Below are 18,781 nucleotides of genomic sequence, written 5' to 3'. Positions count from 1 at the left end.
CTTTCTTCACACACCCTCCGTTGGTTTTCCTAAGTCCCAAGTCAGCATCACTACTGACCAGATGACAAGGATTTAAATCAGCGGGGAAACAGGCTGGGGGAATGGGCTTTCCTGGGCCCTGGTGAGTAAGAGGCAGAACCAGGACCCCTGGGTTCTGTGTGAGGGCACGTGGGCCGATGCTGCGTTTGGCTCAGAACCAGGAAGGGTCCTGCTCCAGCATGCGTGGTGGTGGAGGCCTTTCTGAATGGTGACCCAGGCCATGAGTCCACAAGGACTCGGCTCAGAAAGTCCTCCAGCCTCTCGTGGTCAACAAGACCCTCCCCCATGCGGCTGCTGGACTCCAGGGCCCGGGCGGCCCTGCCAGGGGGGCGGGGTCCACATGTCTCCAGGTGGCACCTCACTGTCAACAAGTCTCAGTGCTCCTGGCCACGCACACCAGGGACCGTGAGTGTGGCGTGGCCTCCCCCTGCCCTCCCGTAGCTCACCTCAACCCCCCACCCACTGTCACGCGTGGTCTTCCAGAAATAGGGACAGCTGGGCCTGAGGTCCCGCCCACAGCCTTCCTCTTTCATGGACCCCCACCTGTGGGGCTGGCCTGGCCTCCCAAACCCCACAGGAAAAGGCCCGCTCCAACATGGGCCGGAGGCACAGCCGGGACAGTCGGGCAGCCCCCGCCCACCTGGCTCACGGACAGCCCCTGGTGGGTCCCAAGCTCTGCCCCCTCTCCTAAACAAGCGAACTGCAGCAGACTCCTCTATTGAAAGAGCTGCTCACTAGAAACCGAGGTACAGGTGCACAGTTACTAAGAGGAATGAGGTTTACTGAAAGTAAATGTGTTGCAAGCCGCTGTTCCTTCATTTTTGTCATATTTGTCAAAATGTGTGTAATTATAACAATCAATGGAACTCCCTAATTATCAACTGTCCCCAGAGGCCACCTCTGGCTGTGTGATTGCAGTGATTTTCACTTTCTGGTTTGACTGGACTGTCGGTCTATTTTAACCATAGTATTACTTCCGTAACAATGGTGACAAGAACAGTCCAGAACTTGAAATACCTCTAAAATCCAGGTGGCTGGTGGGTGGACAGAGGGAGGGCTGGTGGACAGAGGTGCAACACAGTGAATTTGGCACACGTCAATCACAGGATCTGGGTGGTAACCTCACAGGTTCTCACTATACAGCTCTTTCATTTTTTTGGTAAGTTGGAAACATTTCATAATAAAATATTGGGGGACACCAGTGAGGCACTACTTACCACTCCATAACCACCCAAATCCAATTCCTGACCTTTATCTCTACTCCTTTTCTTTCCTGACTCCCACTTTGAAATGTTGCAAATATCACCTTGTTTTAAGATAATTTCTATTGTAAAGATTTTCTATTCTCAGTATAAGATCTTGAATGCCTCGAAGGACAGGAAGCTTCTCGCCTCCCATCGACCAGCCGCAAGCGCGTGGCTGAGCGAGAGCTGAGGGCACAGACGCTGCTCCTGAATCCCAGCTGCCTGACTTCGGCAAGTTACAATACCACTCAGAACCTGTCTCTTCTCCTGTTCACTGAAAGTGCTCACAGTATCCTCCCCTTAGGAGAGTCGTGAGGTTGAGTGCGTGGGGTGGCCAGTGGTTCTGGTTTGAGCACTAAGGGTCCCGTGTCCCAGGAAATCCATGCTGAGCAACCGGGATGCTTGATCACCTGACGTGGAACCCGGCACGCGGGAAGTCCCCACACATTAGCTGCTACGAACCTCTGCTGGGTACGCGTGATCGTCCACCGTGTGCTCTGAGCCCCACTCGTTCACTGCTCCCCAGTGGAAGTGGAACTGCTTTAGTCTGTAGTGGTTTTCCAAGGGGCCACCGCTAATTCCTGGAAGGTGAAGCAGTGGAAATGGCGTGTCAGTCTGGCTGCGCGGCTGTGGGGTTGCTGTGACACTGGCTACATTGGGGTTACTCGGTTTTGCTCTCAAGAGACTGATATCCTGCTGAAACCACAAACTGAAACGTGGGACCCTGTCTGCCCTGTCACCTGACCCCATCACCTGGCCCCGGCGGGCCCCCGGCAGCGCACAGGAAACACCCGAGTGAGGCGGATGCCAGTGCCGCCACCTGGTGGCAGTAGGGGGCCTCAGCCAATTGCGGGCGGCAAGAAGGCAAAGCAAAACCATTTCGGAGATGCGTGCCATGCGGGTCCTGTAAGATTTCCAGACCTTCCTTTAATTAAAAAAAAAAAAAGAAAGAAAGAAAAGAAAAAAGAGATGTCTTTCAAATGACAGAAGAGCAGATAAAATTCTATCACCAAATAATTTCATAAGCTAATAGGTAATGAGCAAGTTGTTTAAATAAACAGATTCTGAGATATAAAGTACTACATTTTGGGGACTTCCCTGGTGGCGCAGCGGTTAAGACTCCGCGCTCCCAATGCAGGGGGGCCCGGGTTCAATCCCTGGTCAGGGAACTAGATCCCACATGCATGCCGCAACTAAGAGTTCACATGCCACAACTAAGGAGGCTGCATGCTGCAACTAAGGAGCCCACCTGCTGCAGAAAAGACCTGGTGCAACCAAATTTTAAAAATATATAAATATTAAAAAATAATAATAAGGTGTAACGTTTTCCACCAGGGCTGATCTCCAGGCAGCCCCTGCTCGGTCTAGCCTCACTGTATGACCACTTTCTAAGTCACCCTGCATTCCTGGTGAGGCATCCCCAAGAGCTGTTAGCGTGATGCACACAGGCTCATCATCCCTGAGCACCTGTCATGGCGGCATCTGCTCTGAACTGTGGGATTACGGGCGCTGTCCCAAGAGGTCCAGGGCCACGGCTGGGAGCCTGCATTTGAATGCGCTCCCGGGGGGCCTTGATGCACAGGGTTTAGCCTGTCTTCCGGTCTTCAGCTGCACTTTGCTAACAGATTTCCACCACCAAGTGCTACAAACGTAATGGTAACGGTTGGACATCCGCTTGTATTCGAGGTGAGCGTAGTGTGACACTGGGATCCTCGGACAGGTCTGGAGGACACTGGCACAGCGGCGGCGTGAGTTCCCGGGGTGGGGGGAGGGGTGGGCATTGCTTGCGTCAGCTCCTCCATGCGGCAAAAGCAGGGACGACACTTAGTGACGTGATGGATGCCGCTGAAAGTGTCAAATACGACTGGTAGGGGTGCTTCTGCTTTGTTTTTGCCATTGAAGGTACTGGTAGCAGAAAGCACTGAACTATAAACTGGAAAAACAGATTCAGCCCATTATTCTGCCCTCGATCAAGTCATGAAGCTTCTCACTGTCTGTCTTCACTTGAAAGCGTTGGTCTAGAACGTCGTTACGGGCATCTCGTCATGAGGCTCTATGGCTTTATTCTCCTGAACACCCACAAATTATATCTCACTTGAAAAACATACAGAGAAATATCTCATCCCCCCGCAAGTATAAAAAATCAGAGTAAATCATGAAGCCTGAGTCCACGGGTGTGGAGGAGCCGTTCTGCAGGCAAGAAGCTGAAGTGGATAGAAAACCTCCCTGTTGGGTTCAAATCACAAGACTTTACTGGATTTTCTGTGAATGAGAATACAACAGGGTGATTGTTTTCCTTTGAGGGGTGAGGATACATGAGCCTACTGACCTCTGTAGTTTTGTGTTGTTTTTGAATTTTCTAAGAGAGGCTAAAGAGGTTGTCAGTAATCCCGGGCACGGGAGCCAGGATTCGAAGCCAGGTCTGATGCCCAAACCCGTGCCTTGAGTACAAAACATCATCTGAGGAAATTACAGAAGCTTGAAACACCAGCAGTGCGATCTTTGTGCCACTCCTGTCTGGCACTGTGTATCATGCTGGACGGGGAGGTGGGAGCCCTGGCCAGCAGACACCTGGAACCGCCAGAATGCACTGACTAGTGCGTTTGCTGTGTGACCTCGAGCAAGTGGATCAGCCTCTCAGAGCCTCAGCTGTCCCACCTGTGAAATGAGCAGTGCTGGCAGGATGGCCTCATAAAGTGCAGTCAGACGGTGATGACAATGATGGTGGTGACCACACACCACGTAACTTTTCAGGGACTGGGCTCTCCTTCATGTAATAACAAAGCAAGGATTCCTAGCTAGGTGGTCCTGGTGGTCCCTCCCAGCTCAAGCAACTGAGGACTCTGATGTGTAGACACCACACAAGGTCTCCAGAAAGAGTGACACCAACTGCACGAGGCAAAACCCCACCACAAGCTGGGTGTCGGGCAGACCCCGCCAAAAATAACCTCGTAGAAAAACCACTCCCAACTGTGGCCACCAACAGAGAGCAGGGAAAGGGAGGGGGCCGGGCACGAGCATCGCCCCCGCCTCCGGCAGGTGAAGACTTTCCCAGGGTCACCCTCAGGGCAGGCCTGGAGCCCAGGGACCAGGGCCCCACGCTCTCCCCACATCCAGCTGCCCCCAGAATTCTCCAAGAAGCAGCCTCTCGCAGGGGGACTCCCTCCTGTCTGCTTCCCAAAGACAGCTGCCCGTTGAAGGAAGAGAATGTGGACGGAGGTCAGCTTTGGAATCGGGCCTGCAGGGAGGAACGTTCCTCTCGGTGGGGACTCTCCTTCCGACTGCAGGCTGACACCTGGTCGTTCGTAAGCGGGCGGGGGCTACCCTGAGCTGGGACCAAGCAAACTCACAGCAAACCTCGCAGGCTGCTGCCCCTCGCCAGCTCTGTGACCTGCAGACGCAGATAAGGAGGAAAGCACAGCTCGAGCATCTCAGGGGGGAAGCGAAGAGGGAGGGGAGGCGTGGCCAGAGGAGCCCTGGTGCCACAGGCTGGGCTGCAGTGGCGCCCTGCGGCCGGTCGGTGGTGCACCCGGAACCGGGCACTGTGATGCCCTCAGCCTCCCTCCTTCAAACACATTTCAGGAGAGAAACAGCATCAACTGTATAGGAGCTGCTTGAGTACAAGCTCGGGCGTCAGACTTGTACATCTCGAGCATCTTTCAAGTCAGGGACAGAAGACTCTCTGGAACGACGTCTCTAAAATTAGATGGATGGGCAAAGACAGCCACTAGCCGAGTGCCAGCGTCTCTGCTGAAAAACCGGAGAACAGTGCCCCGTTTCTGCAGGTGGTCGGGGGTGCGCTCTGGGTCGGTGCTGGCACCATCGCCTCCGAACGCGGCGATCTCGGTCCGGCTACTAAACTGTCCCCAGCCTCAGTTTCCCCGCCTGTAAAATGGGGAGGGTCCTAGCACCTACTCCATGGGACGTTGCCAGGATTAAATGCAAAGTTCTCAGCAGAATGCCCGGTATTGTGGAAGCACCCAAAGGACGAAAGCCGGCAGCCATGGCACATCTCTGCGATGGGATGAGTAAAGGGTCTCATCTGTTCTCACGGGTCAGCATCTCCTGCGCCCTGGGCACTGTGCACCCACATCTGTCGGTGCCCGTGATCGCCAGCGCCTTGTGGACAGTCAGCATGAGCTCTGAGTGTACTAACTGACAAGCCAGCATTCACCCAGTGCCCGCTACACGCTGGGCATCGTGCAAAGCATCCTACCTTCCCCAGTGACCGCTCCTCACAGTGACCCTGCGAGCAGCTACTACTGGCCCAATTTTGAGATGAGGAAACTGAGACTCAGAGGGGTCAATCACCTGCCCCAGGTCCCCCAGCAACTCCACCTCAGGCCTGCTTGGGTCCAGCCCCTCGACTTTCGTGGCAGGGTTCAAGCCAAACGCTCACCTTTTCCCGCCAGGAAAGTAAGGAGTCCAGTTTAAGGCGGCTGCCCTGGATAAAATAATCTCAGTGACCTTTCATAATGACCAGTGTCAGAGTAATTCCCTTCAAAAAAACAGGCGTGGGGCTTCCCTGGTGGCGCAGTGGTTAAGAATTCACCTGCCAATGCAGGGGACCCGGGTTCGAGCCCTGGTCCGGGAAGATCCCACATGCTGCGGAGCAACTAAGCCCATGCACCACAACTACTGAGCCTGTGCTCTAGAGCCCGCGAGCCACAACTACTGAGCCCGTGCACCACAACTACTGAAGCCTGCACGCCTAGAGCCCGTACTCCCCAACAACAGAAGCCACTGCAATGAGAAGCCCGCGTACCACAACGAAGAGTAGCCCCCGCTCGCTGCAACTAGAGAAAGCCCGTGCACAGCAATGAAGACCCAACGCAGCCAAAAAGAAAAAAATATATTAATTAATTAATTAATTTAAAAAAGAAAGAAAGAAAGAAAAAGAAAACAGGCGAGCCCAATTTGTGACAAGGGGTCCTTTAGCTCACCAGCCCCCAGACTCTGCCATCCGCAGGGCTGTTCACAGGCCGGAGGCCATGCATCCCCCTGGCAGTCTCTGGGAGCAGGTGTGTCACGACGTGTAACTGGGGAATTGCATCTCCGAGGACAGAGATGTTGGAGGCTGGCTGCAAGCCCAGATGCTACTGTCTCTGTCCTCACAACAGCCGCTGATAACAGCCGTCAACTTGTAGTTTGGTGCTTTGACCAGGATAAGCGGGCTGTTGGCAGGCATGGTTGTCTTAAGGCTTAAAATAAGTCCAAGAGCAGGTTGACATGTTCTAATTAATCCAAACTGCAAATGACTCGATGGTGCCGAGGAGCAGCCTGTTCTTGGTGCCCCTCCAGGATTTAACCAACGTTCCCTCCGACACTCTACGCACAAGCGCAAAGGCTCTCCGTGGTTTCTCTGGATTAGGGAGGTCTTTGTCATTCTCTCCAGGAAAGCGGGAGCCACAGCTGGCGGCCAGTGCGCTGGTGGTGCCTGAGGGGCATGACCCCACCCGCAGTACCCCAAAATCCAGAAATGAGGGAGGTCAGATTGCTTTCGGGGAGCTAACCTCTGGGACCACCACACATCGGCTCTGGGTTTGAAGCCAGGCACACGTGAGCACAGCCCCTGGTTTCAGGCGGCGTGTCCCACACGGTGGTCCTATCTCTCTGGACCTCAGGCCTGATGTCTGTAAAACGATAATGATGCCCCCAGGCCCATGAGAATGTGGCGAGCATCAGATACAGTAGCGCTTACCAAACGCTCCCTAGCACGGCCCCTGGCACCCAGGAGGAGCTCAACCAGTGGTAGGACCTTCTGTTATTACGACCGTATTCTGGTTATTATTACATCATGATCACCATCTCGTCATCCAAGCAGAGGTCTGCAGTCACCGGAAATAGCCACTATTACTCCCAAGATAGGACCTGCATGTAAAGACTTTGAGGGATAAGTGTATCTTAAGAGAGTGTCCTTTAGAAGGGGCTCGGCCAGCCACAAAGCGTAAAAAGGAAAAATCATGCATTCATTCAACAAATATTCATTGAGTTCCTACGATGTGCCACAGCCTCGGCTAAGTGTTGGGCGTGGAGAGGGTGACACGGGGCAGCCCTGCCCCTCCCGGAGCATGGACTTCCCAGGGGCAGGCAGGCAGTGAGTCGTGGGTATGTGGGCAAGGACGGGGTGCTCTAGGGGGATCTGAGGGGTGCGGGGCATCAGAGAGGGCCTCCCTGAGGAAGCAGGGGTTCAGCTGAGCCGTAAGAGGGAAGAGGAGGTCCGGCTGTAGGCGGGAAGGGACAACAGGCAGAGAGGCCTGGAGGGACAGAGCAGGCCACTGTGATGGACCTGCGAAGGCTCCCAGTGGCGGGAGCGCAAGGTCAGCAGGGAGACGGGTCGGAGGGCAAAGGGGTAGGTGCCGGCAGTGGCCACATAGGGGAGCCTTCGTCAGCAGACTTTGAATGTTCCAGTCTTTAGAAATGGATGTCTGCCTAGAGAGGTGGGGTCTGGGGGCGACACTTGCATCCCCGTCCTTGACGTAGTCTATCCTTCAACGCACCTTTTCCCGCATTTCCTAACTTGAGGTCTCCTTGCGAGCAGAGACTGCGTCTGGGGAGGTCCTGGGACCTAACGCGCCACCAGGCACAGCGGGTGCTTGCTGCGAGGCTGTATTGTAGATTTACAATCCTAGCTCCTTGCATGGAGCAGGAATGGCTAATTCCTGGGTGGTTTTGCGGAAGCAGTGGTGAGGGGCACTCCTGGCAATGGACGGAGGGAGAACAGGGTCACCACACTGGGTGCGACGGCGGGTAGGGATGTCACACGGTCCTACGAGCGTCCACCTTCCACCTCCCAACCGATGCCGGTAAGTGGGGTGTTTCTTCAGACAGCTGCCCACGACGCTGACGAGCCCCCAGGAGTGGTAGGGGTGTGTTGGCACCAGACGGGCCTCAGGCTTGCCCCACAAGACTGGCAGCCCCCTTTCCAGGGCAGAAGAGCTGGTGGTTTAGGGAGATGCAGAGAGGGAGGAGGAGAGGGAAGCTGCCGGGCTGGTCACGAGGACCCTGTGTCCCTAAGGAAGCAGCAGTCGAGGCCAGGCCGGGGGAGGGAAGGTGCGATGCACTGGTGACCTTGGCCTGGCTGGGGTGTGGGGTCGGGGAGGGATTGACATGGATTCAGGGGCCGTGGGGGGAGGAGTGTTTTCCTGGGTGGGGATTATCATTTCCACAGATTGGGTGAGGGGAAGCACACTCCACCCAACCTCCAAATCACACCTCTGCCCCCCAAGATACCCACGCCCAGAACCTGAGGGAAGAAACAGCGGGTAGGCAAGGAATGAAGATGAAAAATATACGGTTTTAGGAATCAGAACGCCAATGAACGAATTTGCAGTAAAAACTGTCCCAGGAAACAAGTGTGGACCGAGCGGCCACAGTCACCTTCCTGACAGCACAGGGCTCCCTCCCGGAATGCATCCCCCCCTGCCACCCCCTTGCTCACGCCCACTGCAGGCCCCCCGCCTGACCCGTGGGGGAAGGGTCGCCTGGGCCCTGGGCCCTGCATGGGATGACGCAGGGTCCTGGAAGATGGCAAAGCAGTTCTGCTGCCACGTTCACGACCCCCCTCCCGGCCCCATCTCCAGCCCGCCTTTCCAGCAGGGACCCCCAAACTCTTCCGGCGTCTCCCTTTTGGCTTTCGTGCTGGAGTCAGTTTTCTTGGGTGAAGATTCCCCAATGGATGGACGTGAAGTCTGTGAACTTTAAAATCATACTGACCTGCAGTTACGCGTTCACTCCAGGAGCGAAGGCCGCTCACCGGGCCCTGCTGTGTACGCCCGCTGCCGATTCTGTGAAGCTCACACTCGGGACCCTGTCCCGGTGGCACTGGGCATCCTTATTAGTTGTCATTTAGAGGGTGAAAGGCCATTATTGGCCCCCGCTTTACCAATGGCTTAAAATCCACTTTGGTGTTGGAAGGAGCCTTAGCAGGCCCGTGACCTCTGTGCCCACTGGGTCCTTGAGAGTGAGTGACCCTTCGGGAAAGCTGCTTACATGCAGCTCCAGGCTTGGAGTTTCCATTTTTCCTCCTTCGGCCGATGGATGGGGTCACCAACCACAGAGTCCTCCATAGTCAGAGGAAGCCGGGCCGGGCCTGGCCGGCGCTGGGTTCCCTCCAGTAGGAGGCCTGAGAGGGGCACAGCTGTGTCTTGTTCTGGTCTTATTTGGGAGGAGCCCCAGCAGGTGAAGCTAAGCTATCACGGCTGAAACGCTCACTTCTCCTGGCTCGGAGGTAAGTGCTTCCCTCGGGCCTCTTCTAATCCTCCCTCGGAGTGGGTGTCCGACCTCAGTGGACAGAGGAGGAGACTGAGGGTCAGAGAGGTTAGGGAACGAGCTTATACTACCAGGCTGATAAGCTCTTTCTGCTGCAGAGCTGGGCCCTGACCACCATACCGTCCTCCCCGCCCCCTGAGCCCTTCAGGAGGAAGATGAGCCGCCCCCAGAGGAGGAGGGTCTAGCAGGGAAGGCGGCTCCCGCAGTCCATGCGGCTAAGTGGGCGGGGGGAGCAACAGCGGGGCATCTGAGCTCCTGGGACTCAGGCACTACAGTGCCAGCAAGACCTGGGCTCCCGGCTTCTTTTCTTTTCTGTGGATGGCGGGGAGGGAGTGGGATTTGGAAACAGCCCTGATCTGAATGTTGGACACGGACGTCCTCTTCCCATGTATGGGCATATTAACCCGTCTCTTGGAGTTGCTGTGAGAATGAAATGCCTTCAAAAGTGTACCCTGGGGCTTCCCTGGTGGCGCAGTGGTTAAGAGTCCGCCTGCCGATGCAGGGGACATGGGTTCGTGCCCCGGTCCGGGAGGATCCCACATGCCGCGGAGCGGCTGGGCCCGTGAGCCATGGCCGCTGAGCCTGCGTGTCCGGAGCCTGTGCTCCGCAATGGGAGAGGCCACAACAGTGAGAGGCCCACGTACCGCAAAAAAAAAAAAAAAAAAAAAAGTACCCTGATTTGCACATTGATTTGTCGTGTAACGGGCACTCAAAAGCACCTGGCCGCAGTAACGACATCACTGCTCGTGGTAACCTAGGACCTGGCTCAGAGAACACAGGCATCTCCTCAAGGAACAGCGGGATCTATCTGTGGCCTTTGGTCCTTGACCTTCCACCCCACTTTCTGCACCTACACTGCCCATCGGGTGGAAACGGCATTGTCACTCCTTAGGAAAAGGATCGCTCGGGTGCTGGGACAAGGGGCCCCCGCCTGTGACGGGTTTGCGGGGTGTGACCACGGGGTCTGTCTGGAGCCGGCGCTATGTTCCTTCTTGCTTCCTACCCTCTGCCAGCCCTTCCTTCCCTGCCCTTCAGTCTCACATTCCTTGGAAAGAGCCGCTGCCTTCACCTCTGTTATTCATCGTCGTTGTTGCTGACCAGCCTTGATCTCTGAGCTCTCCTATCCCTCACCCCCTGGAACCCTAATGTCCTCAGTTCCCCGATCTGGTTTGCTCAGCCTTCCTGCGCTCACCTGTTGGTGTGACCTGACCAAAGTGATCACATACTGTGCAAAGTCACTTCTGCACCGTGCACCTTCTCCACTCACTTCCCTTCCTGCTGCCAAGGCTTTCCGTTTCTGTCAATGAATTTAAAAATAAAAATTATGGGAGTGTCTCACGATTCTCATTTTCTTACTGCAAAACTTTTTCTTAGTTCTTCCCATCTCTCAGCTGCATTTTCCATTTCCTTTGCTCCCGGCACCTTCCAATTTCCATTGGAGGTGAACAAAGACAGAGAATCTGAACAGAGGTGGCTAGAGGCTGGAGATGGGCGTGGGTGGGTGGGGCATGTGAAACTGAGCAGGAGAGAAAGAAAGAGGAAACTGGGCTTTGGGGAAAATGACAAGTAAAGTAAAACCAGATTGGCCTGTGTGGACGTGAGCCCCAGGGGGATTATCCAAATAATTTATACGGCCAGGGAGAGACACCCAGAGAATTCGTTGGGTCTGTGGCAGGGCGGGGAGGGGCCCTTGGAACCCGACTGAGAACGTGCTGGAGGAGCGAAAAAGCGGGGGTCAGGACCTGGTCAGCACAGAGGCCTGGCTGCAACAGGGCGCAAAGGCCTTGAATCTGAAAACGACCGGGATTGGGGGATGCCGGGGTCAGCTCAGGTTCAACCGCCAGGTGGGAGCTCCCAGGAGAGCACGGGAAGCGTGCCTCTCTCCTGGGGACCGTACCCCTGGGGTCCTCCCCTCTCGGTCCTCTTCTGCTCCAGGCGGGCTCAGCCTGTCACTGTGATGGCCTCACCCCACACGAGCGACCGAAGCTGGGTGACGGCCGTCAGCCTGGGCCCAACGCGGCGATCCTGGGGACAGAGGCACCGCCCTTAGCGCCGCCCTACTGGGAAGCGGGCCTGTGCTGCAGCCCGCCCTTGTCGCCCCATTTGGGAAGCCCCCGCCTGGAACAAATTCCCCCAGAAGGAGGCAGAGCCGCAAGAGGGAGGATTCTGACCCAGCTGTGCCTGGACGTGTCAGTGCACGGTTGACGCAGTGATGCGACGTGGGCTTTAGAATCAGCAGGAGTTGGGCCTGAACCGGGCGCCCCCTGCCTCCCCTCCACCGTTATTCCCCCCGCCCCATCTGCAGCCTCCGTTCCTCCTTATGTAGAATGAGGATGGGGACTTCCCTGGTGGTCCAGTGGTAAAGCATCTGCCTTCCAATGTAGGTGACGCGGGTTCAATCCCTGGTCAGGGAACTAAGATCCCACATGCCTTGGGGCAACCAAGCCCACTCGCCTCAACTACTGAGCCCGAGCGCCTCAACTAGAGAGCCTGTGTGCCGCAAGCTACAGAGCCCACGTGCCCTGGAGCCTGCGCACCTCAACTAGAGAAGAGAAAACCCACACGTCACCACTAGAGAGAAACCCACGCGCCGCAACGAAAGATCCTGCGTGCCACAACTAAGACCCGATGCGGCCAAAAATAAATTAAATAATAAAATAAATCTTTAAAAAAAAGAGAAGAATGAGGATGCTCATACCCTCCATAGCGGCATCTGTCTGTGCCGTGCTGTTGTTCATCCAACCGGGGCTCTTTTGAAAGGGGGTGTTTGCATGTCTGTCTGTCCAGCATACCTTCCCCCTTCTAGAAACAGCGCCACGATATCCCCCGGACCAACACGTCCCTGGGTGTGTGATCTTGGTGGGGATCTTGGTCAGGGTGCTGGCTGTTCTGCCGACAAGGGGCAGGGTGACTCCAAGCTCAGCCACCAGTCCTCTTCCCCTGGGACTCTGAATTAGTTTGTCAAACGTATCTTAACCATACACATACAAAAGTCCAAAGTAACCTTCGAAGTTTTTCACATTTTTTGACTTAAAGGAAAATGAACTTGTTATAGAGATATTGTAACTGAGAAGGACCCTATGGGGCCTTCCCGGGACAGACCTCTCCCCTAGATCCTCTGCTTTACCTCCTCTCTGAAGTACCCAGATAATAGTATCTCATGCATATTTCCTGAGTTTTTCAGATGCTAAAAACCACCACTAAATGAGGAAGAAATGAACTAATTGATGATCCTGAGCACATAGCCCCGGGACCTCCCAGAGCCATCAACCCATCAGAAAATTGCGCACAAGCTGATCACATCCCCTGGGACGCCCCTCCCTTTCCTGGCCTTTAAACAAGCTGTGCTGAAACTCTTCAGGGAGTTTGGGGTTTTTTGAGGGGCACGAGCTACCTGTCTCCTTGCCTGGCCCTGCAATAAACCTTTCTCTGCTCCAAACTCCGACATTTTGGTACTGTTTGGCCTCATTGTCTGTCGGGCACATGAACTTGCATTCGGTAACAATGTCCGTAAGACCCTTGACTACACATAAAAATTATATAGGAAGAGTATAGATTTGATAGGAATGCATCTACATCCAAATCTGTTTTTCTCAAAATGACTAGTATATTCACACAACTATTAGCCAACCAATTAAAAGTTCAGGAACTATTATTCTTTATTCAATCTTTTAAAGTTGCTGTGTAAAATTTAAAAAAAATTAATACAAACCGTATTAAACTTGAAAGGACAATTTTAGTTGCTCCTTGGGAATCTGGGCTGGGAACAGATCAACAAAGGCAGAAAAAAAGTTGGCACGCTAAGTAAATAAAGGCATAAACCTCTGCTCCCCAGATCCCTGAGCTGGCCTGGTCCCTGTGCTTTTAAAGATGTGGTTAGGGGCTTCCCTGGTGGCCCAGTGGTAAAGAGTCCACCTTACAATGCAGGGGACGTGGGTTTGATCCCTGGCCAGGGAACTAAGATCCCACATGTTAAGGGGCAACTAAGCCCACGCGCCACAACTACTGACCTCACGAGCCTCTGCTACAGTCCACATGCTGCAAACCACAGAGCCCAAATGCCCTGGAGCCTGCGCGCCACAACTACAGAGAGAAAAACCCGCACGCCACAACTAGAGAGAAGCCTGCGCACTGAACGATCCCACGTGCCACAACTTAGACCCGACGCAGACAAAAATAAATAAATAAATAATAAATCTTAAAAAAAAAAAGATCTGGTTAACATCTGGTTAACATCCAACTTTCCCTTCTCTTCTCTGAGGTAATCTTATCCTTCCAAGAAGATGCTTTGGTTTGCGTCAACCAGAGTTGGGGTTCCTGTCCACTTGCCTTTGGCAAGCCCTACATGAGAAGCAACGCTGAGGGATACTGTAAGAGCCATTCCAGGCACGTAGGCTGTGCTCAGGAAACATGGGCTCCTTCTTACCTGTGAGATGAGGAAAGAGACCCCTGGAAACTGAGCCACGGTGTGTGTGAAGCACCTCACAGGGCCTGTCACAGGGAAAAAGGGGTCTCCATGCCATGCTGCAGCCATTGGTCCATCAGAGTTGGGGCGGCTCAGGCTGGGCCTCAACTGCTGTCCAGTCCCTCTGCCTGACTCGTTTCTACCTTTAACTTTACATTCATTATTCAGCCACCAGTTTACCGAGCACCTGTGGTGTCCAGTAGGAGTGATCCTGCCCTCGTGGAGTTTACATCCTCACTGGGGCGATGGGTTAGTGAACAAGACGACTGGGCACATGGGAGGAAGTGGACCGAGGGCTTTCCTGGAGAGGACCTGGGTTTGGGGGCTGTGTCTGGCGTCCCCAGGTTCTGTGGTTCCCTACAACTCCCAGGACTCAGCGTATAGTCACATGCACGGCTAAGACTTATCACGGCGAAAGGATGCAAAAGCAACAACAGCAGAGGGAGAGAGAGTGTCTGGAGGAGACCAGGTTTCCAGAGTCCTCTCTGGTGGTGTCACAAGCGACACCCTGAAACCCAGCAACGAGCTGTGGCAACACGTGTGGAGTGCAGCCCACCAGGGTTGCCCATAGGAGACTCGGTGCCCAGGGTTCTCAGTGGGGGCTGGTCACGTAGGCACTCCCCCGCCCGTTGCAAATTCCCGACTCTCAGAGGCAGAACAGAAATAGTTGACAAAACGCCTGATGGAATCCGGCAGCCAGTCCCCACAAGTAAAACAGAAGTGGAAGGAAACTTCCCAAACCTGTAGAGTATCCACCCAGCACTGGTGAGGGTTCCCTCCAGTGAGGCTTTAACGAGATGGTGCGAGTACAGCCCTTGGCAGGACGCCGGGACCCGCCTCCCTGCCCACCTGCCCTGCAGCCCTTCGCCACTGGCAACACCCCCAGCCAGCCTCATGCTCGTCCCTACTCCCCACTTTCCCCTCCCCTCTTCCTCCTGTAGCAGCTGGACATCAGCCAGGTCACTGCCCCGTCTCACTCTGAGCGAGGACCAGCGAGGTTCCCAGGCTCCGGACGCCCGGCCACCATCCTTCCTCTGTTCCTTCCAGGCCTCCTCACCTCGGAGACTCTCTCTTCTACCCCACTCTGCTTTTCCCCTCTGAGTGCAATGTACGTTTTATTAGCTCACTGTTTCTGCCTTCCAGGCCCTGGAAAGTAACCCCCCAGGGAGGCCCTCACCGTTCGGAGTTTTGTCCCCAGTGACGTGTGACGCAGCTGGTCGGCATCACCAGCTTTAAGGTGAACATCACTCTGCCCGTCCCCACCGCCAGCCTCGGCCGTTCTCCGTGCCTCGTCCGCTTCTCTGCCGACCCCGTGACCCACTCTCCGGAGTGACAGGAGCAAAGGGCCCCGACCCCAGCTCAGGCTCACCTGAGCCCTCGGTGGAGTCGTCGAATTCCACCTGGAAGAGGTAGCCGGTGTTCCAGACGTAGAGGCAGGCCGCCGAGTCGTAGGAGACCCTGAGGGGCTTCAGCCGGGGGTCGTAGACGCTGTCCTTCCAGCGGATGTTAATGGGGGACTGCCGGGCCCCCCGTGGCACCGAGGCCGGGCCCTTCCAGAGGGCATGCACTGGGGGCAGAGAGAGGGAAGAGGAGCCCCTGATGGTGCGTGGGCGCCGTTAAAGCCTCAGAGGGGGCGACAGAAACCTGCAAACGCGTTCCCAGAGGAGCCAGCACGGGGGAACCCGTTCCAACGTGGGGCCCGGGGCCACCAGACCCTCGGCCTCTTAACGCCGCCCCCGGTGGGCGGGGCCCTCGCGCCACCTCCTCCGCGGACCACGCCCAGGAACCGATTCCTTCCCGCCCTTGCGCTGCGCCGAGTTGGTTCTGATCTGTGGTCATTGTCACAGCGTGGTCACAGGGAGTCATGCCTGGGGGTCCAGCCCAGCCCCGGGGAGGCAGGCGGTGGAGGACTGTGGACTGGGGGGCTGCTACAGGTCTCAGAGAGCAGGAAGCCAGGGTCTCAGAGAGCAGGAAGCCAGAGTCCCAGGATCCACAGCGGACCCTGCCTGGAAGGGTCTGGAATAGAAGCCTTGTCACTCCCAATCCCCGCTCTTTCAGTTACCCAGCACTCAAGGTGGGGTCCGCGGACCAGCAGCCCCCCTGGGGGCTTGCTAGAAATGCAGAACCTCAGGCCCCACCCAGACTCCTTGCAAGTTTCAAACCGTAGAGAAGGGTCCGCACTCATGTAGAAAGACCCGCGCACCCCGATTCCCAGAGGCAGCTGCCTCGGGCTGGTTTAGAGCACAGCCTCTGACGCTTTCCTCCAAGCTCACAGAAACATACACAGAGTTTTCCGAAAAAGCAAAAGTACTGCTCAGTACAAAGTGGGTCTTCACCTCGGGTTTCTTCACGTCACTGTGGACGTCTTCACAACTGTCTCTCAGCACCTGTCCCCTCCTTTATACTCCGTGACCATGAAGAGCATCAGGCCACGTGGACCAGAGTCCTGGCCCCACCACTCTGTGGCTCTGTGCCCCTCGGCAAGTTCCTTAACCTCTCTGAGCCTCAGTTTCATCACCTGTAAAAGGCGGATCACAATGGTACTTATCACACAGCGCTGGTGGGAGCATGAAACGAGAGGCTTAGAACAGCGGAAAGACGGGGACTTTGGCATCAGCCTCAGGTGTGGACCAACGGATTAACTAGGAAGAGCTAAGAGTGTTTGCCGAGAGCCCGGTATGTGCCAGGCTTTGCGCTCACGTCGTTTCATCTTCAGGTGGCCCTGGGTGGCATTTCATCACCCCATTTTACAGACAAGGAGACTGAGGCTTGGGGAGGTGAAGCAACCCACCAGCTCTCACCTCTGACAAAAGTCACCAGTGCACACACCCCCGGAGACTGACTCCGAAGCCCAGGCTCTTCCAACCACCGAAACCTGGAAAGTGTGGAATACTGACGTCAGAGGTGAACTTAGTTGTCCATGCAGCCCCTGTATCTGACAGAGGAAGAATCTGAGGCCCAGAGAGAGGGAGGGATGAGTCCAAGGGCACAGAGCACCAAGGACACCGCCACCGGGACAAGGCTGACACAGGGCAGTCTCTGGACCGAGCTGGCTGCCGACCTAGTTACCATGTTTGCTGAGATGTTCTCTGCTGGTGTTTGGAGCCCTAATGACTGGCAGCATGGCTTGTTCCGTGGGGGCTGTAATAACAGCTCGTCTTGCGGGGGGGCCCTTTCTACCTGCCTTGCTCCGAGCATCTCGCCTTCCTGATGGCCCTGTGAATCTGAGGTTAAGGACTGGCCCACGTCTCCCATGGGAAAGACAATGTGGAAATCTGAAGCCAAGCTGTCCGGTTCCGGACCATCTCCCATTTTGAAATACACCATAAAATGAGACAAACAGCAAATTGCATCTGGAGGCTCTACTTACAAGCATCATTCCTCTTTGTCTGTGCACAAGCACCCTGAGAGCACCATCGCTCCGGCGTCAGTGAGTGATTGCGGAGGGTCCCCCACATCTGCTTGACCAGGACGGAGAGACCCGAGGATTTCGGATGACTCCTGCCTGACCCCAGGAGCCTGAGCATCTTGCTTCTCTTCCCCGGGGACCCAATAACCAGAGGCAGGTTTTCCTCACTGACTGCCCTCACTTCAATCTAGACAACCGAGGAGTGGGGTGGACACACCTCTTTTGTAAAAACTCATCCAAAGCCCTGATGGTTAAATTTCAACCCGGCTTCTTGGATGACACGGGGTTTGGCTTAGGGGTGGGTGCACTGGGACAAGGGCACTCGCTGTGGCCAGTCCCTCGGGTCACTGTGCTTTGACCCGGTAAACAGCAGAGTGAGGGTACCAGGGAGTGAGGGGAGCTTGTGGAGAGCTTGCTGCCAGGCCAGGGAGCAGACAGGAACAAAGAGGCCAGAGCAAAGTCCTTGATCTTGGGCGTGACCCTGGCTCAGGGCTGCGCAGCCCTCCAGCCTTGGGGCACTCAAGACCAGGCACGGAGCCACACTGTGTGTACCTACAGGGGAGCAAGTGGCTCTTCTGCCCAGGGCTCCTGGGAAGCAGCCCGTCACCTCTCCACAAAACAGACACCATCTGATAGGAATTCGTTCTGCCCAAAGTAGCGTGTCCTGGTTGGCCCGGGATACTCCTAGGCTTTGCCTCCTGCCTCAGCATAAATATGAATGTGCCCCTTTCGTGCGCAAACTATCCACATTTGGACAATCAATTAGACGGTCGCCTTAGCTACGCAGCTTGTACTTCAGATGCCAGAAAACAAAACACCTGATTTGGACTCTACAGCAGTTTATTCCCCCAGAGACTTCCTACCTGGGAAATGGAGACATCAGTGTTTGGATGGAAAGGTGTGTAAATTTGGGGGCGGGGAGGTTGAAAGTATAAGCATCAAGGGAGTAGGGATAGCATAATTGATCCTGGAATCCTGGATTCTTAGATCTGGAAACCCCACAGGACAGGGGTCCTGAATACTGAGTCTACTTGTGGGCTCACGAGGGCCCGAGAATCCCGCTGATGGGATGCACAGTTCGGTCTGCAGCTTGCATCCAGTTCTCTGACGGGCCTGTGAGTTTGATTGCCTGGGTTGCAAGTCACAAAAACCAACTGTGGGGCTTCCCTGGTGGCGCAGTGGTTGAGAGTCCGCCTGCCGATGCAGGGGACACGGGTTCTTGCCCCAGTTCGGGAAGATCCTCCATGCCGTGGAGCGGCTGGGCCCGTGAGCCATGGCCGTGAGCCTGCACGTCTGGAGCCTGTGCTCCACAATGGGAGAGGCCCGCGTACCGCAAAACAAAAACAAAAACAA

The 18,781-nt window shown here is 55.4% G+C and overlaps 1 protein-coding gene across 1 annotated transcript in view; it reads right to left on the bottom strand.

Annotated features, from left to right (window-relative positions):
- CA5A (carbonic anhydrase 5A) overlaps positions 1-17,551 on the bottom strand; it is a 30,444-nt gene extending 12,893 nt beyond the window's left edge. Inside the window, exons 1-3 of the mRNA XM_029211532.1 lie at positions 17,390-17,551; positions 15,389-15,586; positions 1,746-1,864 (exon numbers count right to left, since the gene is read on the bottom strand). Of these exons, the coding sequence (XP_029067365.1) occupies positions 1,746-1,864; positions 15,389-15,586; positions 17,390-17,546 (474 nt within the window). The 5' untranslated portion in view covers positions 17,547-17,551. The remainder of the gene's footprint in view (positions 1-1,745; positions 1,865-15,388; positions 15,587-17,389) is intronic.
- Between the last annotated feature and the right edge of the window lie 1,230 nt (positions 17,552-18,781).

The sequence above is a fragment of the Monodon monoceros genome, unplaced genomic scaffold (assembly GCF_005190385.1).
Source record: "Monodon monoceros isolate NGI ecotype Baffin Bay Population unplaced genomic scaffold, NGI_Narwhal_1 Super_Scaffold_10, whole genome shotgun sequence".
Lineage (NCBI taxonomy): Eukaryota > Metazoa > Chordata > Mammalia > Artiodactyla > Monodontidae > Monodon > Monodon monoceros.
The sequence above is the reverse complement of the archived record's forward strand: the minus strand, read 5'-3'. Positions and strand labels throughout refer to the sequence as shown.